At 44.2% G+C, this 10,253-nt stretch overlaps 1 protein-coding gene across 1 annotated transcript in view; it reads right to left on the bottom strand.

The window, feature by feature from the left end:
* Positions 1-112: 112 nt before the first annotated feature.
* SAG (S-antigen; retina and pineal gland (arrestin)) overlaps positions 113-10,253 on the bottom strand; it is a 32,086-nt gene continuing 21,945 nt past the window's right edge. Inside the window, exons 15-16 of the mRNA XM_014952117.1 lie at positions 1,261-1,270; positions 113-609 (exon numbers count right to left, since the gene is read on the bottom strand). Coding sequence (XP_014807603.1) covers positions 516-609; positions 1,261-1,270 — 104 coding nt within the window. The 3' untranslated portion in view covers positions 113-515. The remainder of the gene's footprint in view (positions 610-1,260; positions 1,271-10,253) is intronic.

Genomic DNA, 10,253 nt, shown 5'->3' with positions numbered 1-10,253 from the left:
CACTGAGAACATTCGCTAGATGAGTTTGGTAAAGCAGAAATGCAAAAGACAACCAAAAGGAAATAAAATCAGTTTTGCACAGTTCGCTGAGAAACTTCAATGGATTACCAGAGGCTGCAGGACTAGGACTAGGTTCACCAGCATTTCAAAGTCAGAGGCCCTTTGACACCAAGTAAGTCTAGGAGGCTGCACAAATGATCACTTAAGCTCTCATCAGTGGTGAAAGCAACCGACTCTTTTATTAAGTAGCCAGGAAAGCCAAAGTCATGGCATGGCAGCCTTCCTGCCCTCCTCTGGTAGCTCGAGTAAGCATCAGGTTTTGAGTTTGCTACATTCTTCTAGAGTTGAAACTTTTAATAAGCAACAGAGATTCATTATTTTACATCCACTGATCTCAGGGTTGATCCCTGGAAGATGATGCATGCACTGAGAACATGCGGTTTGCTAGAAACCTATCTCCTAAATTTCTAATTGATGCCAGACTACATCGCTTCTCTGGCAGCTTGTTCTTTTAGTCACTCATCAGTTGAGGACATATTCTTATCTTCATCATCAGGCGTATCTTTTAGCTGTTGACGAGCAAACTCCTCAAATACCAGCTCTGCTTCACTGAAATGGAAGAAACACAGGTCTTTCAAAATGATGTTAGCAATTTTTTTTCTATACCAGCAGACTAAAGGCAACACAGAGGAGGAAGAAGAGAAGCCCGGAGAAGACGCTGGTAATGTTTCTCTTGTCTTCAAAGGGATTTGGATCACATTCCCACAGGCACCATCTTCATCGGTGGCATTCTAGCTAGTACGAGAAGCAGTTCATTGAGCAAGTCAGGACACAAACTTAGGAGATTTTCATCTGTACCCAATCATGTCCATTCCAGCTAAATATTTCTCAGGTATCTGAATAGTCTGCGGCCTGAAAGAGTCTTTGTCTAGAAATAAAACTTTAAACCTTCCATCCTTATTCATTCTGTTGTAAAATAAGGAACTCAATAGGTTTGACCACGTGCCATGAAACTTATGGCCACAGAGCAGCAGCTGACCACAGACACATCCCTCCTTCCAACGTGTTTGCTTAAACTAGTTTCACGTGGTCAGTCATTGCTGTTCAACCAGTGGCAGTAATTTGTCAAGCCACAGTAACTTGGATTTAAGCTCATACTCTATGAAGCCTGTGGATTGTTGGACAATTTTGAGGAGTTTTCAAAGACTCAATGCACAACAACTGCAGCTGGAATGTGAAATATCATTAAAAGCAACTTACCCATCCTTCCCTGCAGTCATCAGCACGCAGCAAAGGAGGAAAAAAGACACATCGAGTAGTTAGAACCGTGGATGCTGAAACCAGCAAAATGTATAAACTGACAAGACAAAACAGTGACAAGCAGCAGGATTTGCAGCAATACAACAATTCCAGTAAGTCTCCAAATGTGCATACGTGCACCTGATGAAGCAGAACTCGATCTCCTGAACGGAAAAGCACCCTCGCAATGTCGCCCAAGACATCAGACGGGCTGAGAAACAGCAACAGATTGTCCCATTTATGCTCGTTAGCAGTCACAGCTGCGTGAGACATCTGTGCATACACTTCCACTCAGAGACGACAGTGCTTGTGTGACATGATGTGAGTCTTAGCTGGTCTCTCACAGTGATTTCAGTAGTCAGCTGATGAGAAGACAGTGTTCTTGTTCAATAAACATGAAGGTATTAAAATCAAATGGCATCAGAATGGTCTCTCATTAGGTAGTTTATGCACTCCTGATTCCGTCCTTCCCTAAATATAATCCTGAGGCCTCTGGCATTCTTTAAGGGGATCTTTGCTAAGCAAACTGTAACGATCCTGCTTCCTAGCAGGATTTCTCGGAAGCTGCTTCAGTACAGCCTAAAATAAGCAGAATAGACTGTATTGCAGTGATGAAATGAGGGCAGGGATTTTTTTTTTGCTTGTCCCACACTTACTTTATCTTCGGCAAGTAACAGTCGCTTCACTGACTGACTTCTCATGAGTTTAAGTGAGGAGGAAAGCACACCTAAGCCATTGTTCTACAGAAATCATCTGGGATCTGGGATGCTTCAGTGACTGGAAAACTCGCTACCTGGAGAACTCCCACCCAACAAGGGCAACAAGTGGCAACTGGCACTGCTGGAAAAGTCAGCATTAAAAGTGTGCCAAATGGGGCCACTCCCACCAAAATGCCTCAAAGGAGACATTACTGATGGCATCTATCCAGATTCGGAAGGGATGGTTTCCTCTACTCACAGAAGCCAAGATGAAGTCTGGAAAGTCTCAGGGCACGCATGCTTGATTGAAACGGATTTAAAATGAAATATTTAGAACTTTTAAAAATTTCCAACATATAAAGCATCGTTCTCATTTCATTTTTCCTCCAATTTTTATTCTTTAAATAGTCTGCCCTCTTTGAAGCACGTTCATTACTATGGGAACGGTGACATCAATGCTGTGGGTGAAACCACCAATGCGGTTTGAAGCCAATTTTACAAAATGGGTTCAGGGGGGAAAAACAGGTATTGTTTCAGTTGGGTATATACTTTACTGTCATATAAATGCTCAGTGAATGAATAAACTGGTAGTGTGGCAGTAGACTAATGCTTATTACATACCTCAGATGTAAGATTACAACCCAAGAGGCCCTTCTTTACCCTCAGGCTGCTATATTAACATATGACTCGTTAAATGGCTACATTAGCACCCAGCAGGAGTGATGCCCACTCCACATAGCTCTCTGGCTGTCCTGGGCCTTATTTAACACTATAACATTGAAAGATTCTCAAGAACCTGAAAATGGGTAGATTTTTTCTTTTTTTAACTGGCATCCCAGCAATTGGTTTGAGGGTTGGAATGGGAGGGAGCTGTGTTCAAGGATCCACGAGGCTCCAGAATGTCATCATACTCTCTGCAGAGGGTTTTCTGCAAGCTCTTATTATGCAGCCACAGAAATGATTCCATATAATTAAAGTTGTGGCATATGGTAATTTGCATTATAAGCTTACTTTTAACCTCTCTTAAGTTTGGGGGGGGGGAAGGGAGTAGGCTGTGCTATTTTTCAAGACATTATAATGCTTAAAAAATTCACTAATTTCTGGAAGTTACAATACCAATACAGGGCAGGTATCGCTTTAATACTAAAGGGACATGCAGTTACGAGTTTCTTGTTAAACTTGCACAAAAGGGCTGGTTTCAAGGGAGCAGATATGTGACCATTTGTTCACCAGCAGCCAAAATGAAGGCTGGTGTCTAAGACATAGGTCCACAAAACGTAAAACATCAGAAGAAGGGCAGGAAAACCCCAGACCAAAGAACTCACGCTGAGGCCACGGTCTTGAGAAAAAACCCAGCACCAGCAGGAGCTTCTGGGCTAACTGCTGAGTGGGAAAGGTCTTGGAAGCATGAAGAGACACAGCCCAGTTTGAATCTATCTTTAAAAGAAACAGATCTCTATCTGTTTTTGTCAAGGGGCGGAAAAGACAGGCTGCCAATGCGACAGGAGCTGCTTCGCCTAAAAATAACCACCTGTGAACCACATGGGTCCAAAAACAGTTGCAAAACCAGCACACACGAACCATACAAATGCTGGCCTTCAAGAAGCCCAAGACAAGGAAGCTATAAATAAACCTGGGAAAGGAAAGGTAGCGGGGACGTTCCTTTGCTGGCTCCTCCAGGCACAGAAGAGAAAGAGCAAGCAAACGGCAGCAGCCGCCGCGTGTTCTGACAGACCTGCTTTTTGCTGATGAAGGCTCCAGGCAAGTAAAAAGGGCAAAGCCTAAAAAAATTAAACCACGTTCTCCAGAATCTTATCTTTCTGAGGTTCTCTGCACTCAAATCAGCCCTGCATGATTAAATATACTGATGCTATACATCTTTTATTTACTTTCGCCATAAATCACCTTGGCTAGAGAAAAGGACGTTACCCTACCACAAGGAATAAATCATAACACGTGGCATTTTTTAATCCCGCTTTAGCTTTGACTCTAATAAGATGGTTGCCTTGACTTCTTTCCATTTTCCCAGCTGTGTCTTAAGACAAGTGACAGTCAAGTAAGCAGGGAGGTGCAAACTGGTTACTACTGACTCATCACTAAAAACAAAAGGGAACGGAAAAAGAAGATAAGGAGTGATCTCAAAATTCCCTGTGTGTGCACCCCTGCCTACACCCGCCTCAGCGGCAGCCCAACAAGCCAACAAAGAAAAATTCCCTCTTTTGGGGCCTTTGAGAGTCTAAATGCTGTTTGTTGATGCTCCATTTCTGCAATTAAGTCTTGATTTGCTTGATTCTGAATTAGATGGCATTTCGCTAATGAAACACATTTTATTTCTCAGAGTTAATGAACTAAGGGCGTAGAATAAAAATTTTAAAAGCATGAACTCACAATTAGGAGGAGCAATTAGGCACAGAGCATGGTGAGCTCCCAGCAAATAAAGCCAGAGTGAGTTTTAGTTTACCAGCTTCATATAGAAGGCTGTTTTATTCCCTGTAACAAGCTCAGACACCACATTCCAGCACAGTTTTCAAGTCAGCTCTGCAGGCTTCAGAGGAATTTTCTGTTGTTTTACAGTATCTTCTTATCTTCTTTTTTTTTTTTTGTAAGAGAAAGCATTTATTTCTCAAGTTAACCATTTGCAAGGCTTTCCCATGGGATAGGCTTCAGAGGAATTTTCTGTTGTTTTACAGTATCTTCTTTTTTTTTTTTTTTAAGAGAAAGCATTTATTTCTCAAGTTAACCATTTGCAAGGCTTTCCCATGGGATCACTCTTGAAACTGCCTGTATTTTTTTTTAATTTATAAGAAACTTGCGGTTTCCATCTGTACAAAACCATAGCTGTCTTCTGACAGTAAGCTCCTCGAAGACTTTGATGTAGCAAACAATACGTGGGCTGTGCCTTTGGTAAGAGGATGTGTCGGGGGAAGCGATCTGAGAAATATTGCAGTTCTCTGTTTCCCTTGTAAAGTCTTCTGCCCACATCCTTTTGAGAGCACTATATAAAGGAGCGCATCGGCCGTCCTTTGAAACCATCTTAGCAGGGAGGAATTGACTGACTTCCATTTTTCCTCATATTACAAATGCTCCTGCCAGAATTATCTGCCTGAAGCGTAAGTAATAAAAAGGGGGTTGCGGTGTTGTTAACACCAAAAAGCGTCCCGTAAAAAAATTCACACCATTCTAAAGATGTAAAATTCCTTGCAGTTGCCTAAGTCTTCAGACGATCCTTGTTTGATGTTTTCAAGCATTTCCCCGTAATCCTGAAAGTTCTATATTTTGCAGCCCTGAGCTGCCCCACCAGCACCTCTGCCCTGTGAAGCTCCCCACAGACACTAGATGTCCCTCACCAGCCACCGCTCCTGGGGCCACTAGTGCCAGTACCAGCTCCTCTCCGAGTTCCTGGGAAGGGGGATTGCTACAGTAAAGGCTGAGGGACAGAAGACCCTGGCCAAAGTGGCTGTCCCACAAGGTGTCACCCATTTGAGGTCACAATCAAGCGTGCAGCAGTGTCAGTGTTTCGCTGGCAGAGCTTCGCTGCCCTGCAGCATGGGCACAGCGATGTCAACAAAAGCCCTTGCTTCACAGCACCTCCTCCAAGGTGGTCGCAGAATCACAGAATGATATGAGGTTTGAAGAGACCTCTGGAGATCACCTAGTCCAACCTCCCTGCCAAAGCACGTCCACCCAGAGCAGGTCCCACAGGAACGTGTCCAGGTGGGTTTTGAATGTCTCCAGAGAAGGAGACTCCACCACCTTCCTGGGCAGCCTCTTCCAGGGCTCTGCCACCCTCAAAGTGAAGAAGTTCCTCCTCACGTTTAGATGGAACTTATGTTCCAGTTTGTGCCCATTTCCTCTTGTCCTGTCAGTGGACACCACTGGAAAAGGACTGGCCCCATCCTCCTGACACCCACCCTTGAAGTATTTATAGGCGTTGATCAGATCCCCCCTCAGCCTTCTCTTCTCCAGACGAAAAAGACCCAAGTCCCTCACCTTTTCCTTGTAAGAGAGATGCTCCAGGACTCCTAATGGTCCAACATCAGTAGTCCTGTAAAACAATCCCAAGGACCTGATTCCCACCTCACAGGCCAGCCAGAGGCAGCTTGGGGCTGCGTGCTGCTCCTCGGGGATGCGGCTGTCTCCTTTCTGGCCACAGCAGAAAGGGGGTGAGAGGAGAATGGGCCTCGTGGATTTGCTCTGAAGGTGCTTCCTAGCCTCATTGCGCTACTCTGTTGGGGCATGACATGCACAAAAACCTTCTCCTACAAGCACATTCTGTTGTCTGTGCTGAGAGGCCTTGCTGGCACAGCTCACGGCAGGGCTTTTCCCAGTGGAAGTGGGAGTTTCCTGTGGTGCAATTCTCAAAAAAGAGTGAAGAAGCCTACCTTTGTCTGCTCCAGCACATCCATAATGAGCAAACAGTGATTCCCAACCAGAGCCACTGAGTGTGGTGAGGATCACCAGTCTCTTCTCATTGCCCACATGCGATTCCTCCAACAATTTCACACAGTAATGACTAAAGTCACCCCTCCCTAGTGCTTCCGGTATCGAACATGGCATCTATGTATCTATGTTCTTAGACACAGCACCTTTTAGTAAGTTTGGGCCCAAAGAAAAAATGAAGAAAAAGCACTGCAGAACCAGCAGGGCTTTTCCCAGTGGAAGTGGGAGTTTCCTGTGGTGCAATTCTCAAAATTAAGAGTGAAGAAACCTACCTTTGCCTGCTCCAGCACATCCATAATGAGCAAACAGTGATTCCCAACTAGAGAAACTGAGGGTGGTGAGGATCACCAGTCTCTTCTCATTGCCCACATGCGATTCCTCCAACAATTTCACACAGTAATGACTAAAGTCACCCCTCTCTAGTGCTTCCAGTATAGAACATGGCATCTATGTTCTTAGACATAGCAGCTTCTAGTAAGTTTGGGCCCAAAGAAAAAAGAAAGAAAAAGCAGTGCAGAACCAGACATGGGTTTCTGTTTGAGGCCCATGAAATTATGAACAGAGGGTTCAACAAGATGACTTGTCTATATCAGCCCTAACATCAAAAAACTGGCATACTGGTTTGTGTTCCATAGCCACTTCAGATGCTGCACAGGAGCTCCTGCACAACACCTTGCAGTTCCTGTGTGTCCACCATCAGAGAACAGAGCCAGCCAGGGCCTGAAGAAGTGGGAGGAGAACACAGATGCCCAAGAGGGCCTGCAGTTTTGGTGTCTGATCCCAAGCATGGACGTGCCTGGGGAAGGCTTGTTCCTTATGTCCTTTTAAAGTCCTCACATTTCCATTTACTGACCTGACTGTGAAGGGACAATCCTCCCAGGCACCCACTGAACATAAAGGCCACACCACAGACACCGTGGCCAATGCCACATCAAGATAACGGGGACTCTAAAAATCACAAACAGTTTTATCCCCTCTTAACTTTGCTTAAGAGTATTTTGCTTTTTACAATGCTCTCGTGTCTTAGGTGTTTTCTGTGACAGATTCCTGTTTGCTGCATTGCAATCCAGCAGGGAACTGCTGACAGCCCTCATTCGGGACATTTTACAGAGGAGTCATGAGATGTAACCTCACAGTGCTTCCTCCAGCCCCTGTGCTTCGTATCATGATTACAGAGAGGAAAGACAAAAAGGGAACATAACCCATTTCCACCTTCTCTCATCTTAGCATCCCTTCTCCCTTTTATTTTGTGCCTTGAGGTTGAAAGATACATAGACACAGACATACACACACACACAAAGCAGGCCCCACACTGGAGTCTTGTTGACTCTAAAGGCTTCCTGTAGAACAAACCAAAACAGGCAAAAACCAGGCATAACTGACCTGCTGGGTTCTTTTCATCAGGTTTGGGGTGCATGAGACGAAAGGGCAGCTCTGTGCCCACCTCACTGTGGGGAGAAAAGAGAACGCATCAGATCCACAGCTCCCTTCACACCTGGTTCAGTTCCCTTCACACCTCTGGCCAGCCCAAGCCCTGAACTCCAGCTTCACCCATTCTTTCATCTTTTTCTAATCATAATTTTCCCCTCAAAAAGAGTTAAACTCCGATTTCTCCACTAATATCCCAGGCATACTCCCTGTAATAAACTGGGTTTATTATGTGCTGAATGTACTCGTATGTATATAAAAACAGAAATATTTTTGTACTTGCTTCATCTTCACAGCTGAACACACAGACTTCTTATTTCTGTCAGATTAGGGGACAATTAATTATTTTTCTTAATGGGAGGCAGGAAAGGGAATAGGAAAGAGGGTTAAAAAAAAAATAAATGAATTAACAACTATGCCTGGGTGGTCTGAAAAGGAAGATGACATTTACCTGGAAGTGAGGTCCCCCAGCATGCTACAGAAGAAAACAAGAAGAAAAACACAAGCATATTTAGTTCCTTTCCACTCTGGTGCTCTATCAAATGCTGTTTTATCAGTGGACTATTGAAATCACCCTCCTCATATACTCTTCCTTACTGGCCACAAAGCATAACATCCAAATAAACTTGCTTTTAAAAAAGGTAATTTTCAATTTTCATGTCCTTCCCATGGAGAAGGAGTCTAAGTTTTCAAACTCCTGACCACGCGCTGGGCATGGCTCCATTTTGGAGAGCCAAAGGCCAAGGGCAATTGGAGGACCATAGAAGGCAGCAGTTTTATCACCCTTTAGGCAAATGATTGACTCATTTTTACAGTAGAAAGAAAGGTAGATGAATGAAATACAAATGTAAACAGTGACTATCACCAGAGTTATCCTTGTCCTCTTTTGCACTGTGTGCTGAGAACTAGCTCATGTTGATAACATCCACTTCTTCCAGAAAGCTGGCTCAGTACAGAACCTGAGCTACAGAATTTATGACTCTTGGGCAGATGTCTCTACCTTCTGCTCTGGGAGAACGAGAACACCAACATAAAGGCTCACGCAAAGTTTCGCCTCAGGTCTCACAAAATAAGTTATGGCTTTGAAACAAAAAATTTCAATGGAAACCAGAGGTTCATACTTCAGTCATAAAGTCATATGGTATCTAAGGAAGGTAAATCCAACCCCTTTGGCTCAGGACAAGTCCTTTGGAGAGGCCAAGACTGATTTCCAGGCAATTTATACTTTAGAGGGAGCCTGGTATCCTACAATGCGTGTCCTTTCTCTTAGGGTGGACCATCCTGCCCTCTCCCAACTCACCAATGAAACACACTCCCCTTACTAGACTCTGTGCAGATGCAGCAAAAGGTCTGTTATTCTTACCCTGGAACAGTGAGCTTCACTTTGACCTTGTAGGAAACCAGAATCCCCATCACTGTCTTGTCTATTCCATCCTTTATACTAGCAGAGAAAACAGACAGCAGCGTTAGGCAGCACAGCAACAGAGAGACAACATAAGGCTGCAGCAAGAACTGGGTGAACCTGAACAGGGTGTCCTCAGGGACAACTAATACCTCTCCAGATCTCTTTATAACCTTCCACTAGCTTGGACCATTTAGAGAACTCTACTTACATGGTACTAGAAGCCAAGTTGGTATCCTCATCCTTCAGCTTTCCATCCAGAGCTATTTCCCGGGTCTCCCGGTTATTCGCTAACAAGGGCAAGAGGGTCAGTGTCTTGGTCAGGCTGCTGTTTGGCTGCACCTTTTCCCTGAAAATAAGCAGCAGGTGAGAGAAGGAAAGTGAAACACTGATTTGTGTTACACACCCAACCAAGACAAGAGAATTTCAAAACAGGCTACAAAGCCATCCAAAAGGAGTGGGATTTATCTGCCCAAATTTAGTTGTCTACGATGCAGATGTCTACACCTAAACTAGTCAGAAAAAAATCCCTTTATAATCAGCAGAGGAGCAAGCACTTGCAGAAAAATATTAATTTCACATTAAGGCAGACTTCTAAAGTAGGTCTAACTATGCTGCAGGCCTCTAAATTTGGACAACATAAATCCTAGTTTAGAAGACCAGTACTCAAGGGAAAACATGGCCCCTAAGCTACAAGAGCAACAAAACCCAGAAAAATCTAAAATATCTGTGTGTGCCCAGCCCTCCTCACAAAGCGAAGTTCAATGCTGCACTGGCAGTGCAGTGCAAAGGAGCAAGTGGTTCTCCACACTGTCAACTGGCTCGAGGTTTTCAGGAGCTTTCCGAGGCCAGAAGAAACCAAATGAAACAGCACGAAAAAGACTGACCTCAAACTACAGCATCCGTGACTCCCACTCAAACAGCAGCACCTTGCAGAAAAATGCTGCATCTCTATTTAAAGATTTCAAGTAATGGGGAGCCTTCCA

The sequence above is a fragment of the Calidris pugnax genome, unplaced genomic scaffold (assembly GCF_001431845.1).
Source record: "Calidris pugnax isolate Ruff unplaced genomic scaffold, ASM143184v1 scaffold232, whole genome shotgun sequence".
Taxonomy (NCBI): Eukaryota; Metazoa; Chordata; class Aves; order Charadriiformes; family Scolopacidae; genus Calidris; species Calidris pugnax.
This window is presented reverse-complemented; position numbering and strand designations above follow the sequence as displayed.